General features: G+C 56.8%; 1 protein-coding gene across 1 annotated transcript in view; it reads right to left on the minus strand.

The window, feature by feature from the left end:
• The window catches only part of H3F3A (H3 histone, family 3A), an 8,619-nt gene extending 7,487 nt beyond the window's left edge, over positions 1 to 1,132 (minus strand). Inside the window, exon 1 of the mRNA XM_009333694.1 lies at positions 1,053 to 1,132. Within this exon, the coding sequence (XP_009331969.1) occupies positions 1,053 to 1,132 (80 nt within the window). The remainder of the gene's footprint in view (positions 1 to 1,052) is intronic.
• Between the last annotated feature and the right edge of the window lie 390 nt (positions 1,133 to 1,522).

Below are 1,522 nucleotides of genomic sequence, written 5' to 3' on the forward strand. Positions count from 1 at the left end.
CGCGTCCGGTCCCCCGCCGGTCGTACCCGCCGGGTGGGCGGCAGGTATGGCACGCCCGGAAAACAAGCCCCAGGGGAGCGGGGCACGGGGCTGCCAGCACCCGGCTGGGAGGTGGGCCCGCGCTGCAGAGCCAGCCGGCTCTAGCTCTCGCCCCCACCCAAGCACAAGGCACCCGGTCAGCCCCCGGAGTCCGTCTTCCCGGCTCCGGGTGGGGTTTTGGCTTGTTTGGTTTTGGGTTGTTTGGTTTTGGGGTTGGTTTTTTTTTTTTTTTTAGACAGAAGCAACGCCAAAATTCTCGCTGTGAGCAGGCCCGTCAGGGCTAACCCGGCGAGGATCTGCCCTGGAGGTGCCCTTTTCCTCGTTCCGCAAACCGAGAGCTGAGCGGCAGGAGCGGACCGCCGGGGTCACCCGCGGCTCGGAAGCAAACTGCAGACACGACGGGCCATAAAGAAAGCCTGAGGTTTGGGCAGGAAGAGGAGTCTCATCCCCTGCATCGCTGCTGTCAAACTAATTTCGGGTTTGAAATGCAGCTATCAGAAAGGCGACTGTAAATGTAGCACTGCAGCGCCAACGGATGCCATCCAGTTGTATCAGCTGCCGCGGTGTTTAATGAGAAAATTCACTCTCACTTTATTTTCTGCTAATGTCAGAAACGAAATGCCCTATGGGAAGGTAACCTCTACTCGAATACGACCGAACAGTCACTTGCAATTCTCTCAGCTATATTTCAACTAGAGAGTCAAATTCTGTACTCACACAAACCGGTGCCACCATCTCGTCTGCCATTTAGGTATAAGAACGAGCTGCATTTGACTTGTAAAATCTTTATTATGGGTGATGATGCAACGCAGCTCTGTGCAGAGACATCCGAGCTACCTCCAGCAGCAGAAGTGGTTTAGCCATGTACGTAGAGCAATTCGCTTGGGGCTAATCAAACCTGACGAGGAAAAGAGCGTTATCGTGGGCAGAACACCCTGCTGAAATAGATACAGGCGGCCTTGCTACTCAAACAAACACAACGGGCTGCGCGGCGCAGCCTGGTGTAGACATACCAGGCGTACGCCTCTGACCCTCCGCTGGGTTTGGGAGGTGTGACCGTCAGGAAGAAGAAACTGCAAAGGATTTTAGTCATGCTTGCAGAAGAATTAGCGCAGCAGTTTATCTATTGGTAGTATCTTACGAGAGAACAGGCCCTCACTGGACAGGCAGAAAGAGAACGGAGAGCCGTGCAGCGCTGTAGAACGGAGTACCGGCAAACCCCCCGCAAACTCTGACAGCCAGGCGCCGAAACGGGCATCCATTCCCGACCGAACACGCGCGTCCCGTGACGAGGGGCTGGAAACGTTAACAGCCGGCAGCACCGGTTCCCCGCTGCAAGCAGCTGCCCGGAGACTAATAACCCGTAGCTTATCCCCGTTCGCTTTAACTCCGAGCACGCTCGGAGGCGAAGAGGAAGCGGCCGCGCTGCCACCGCTCCCCCGTTACTCCCCACGTCCTCCTCCCGCAGCGGGGAGCTGAGCCC

Source organism: Pygoscelis adeliae, unplaced genomic scaffold (genome assembly GCF_000699105.1).
Source record: "Pygoscelis adeliae isolate BGI_AS28 unplaced genomic scaffold, ASM69910v1 Scaffold1, whole genome shotgun sequence".
Taxonomy (NCBI): Eukaryota; Metazoa; Chordata; class Aves; order Sphenisciformes; family Spheniscidae; genus Pygoscelis; species Pygoscelis adeliae.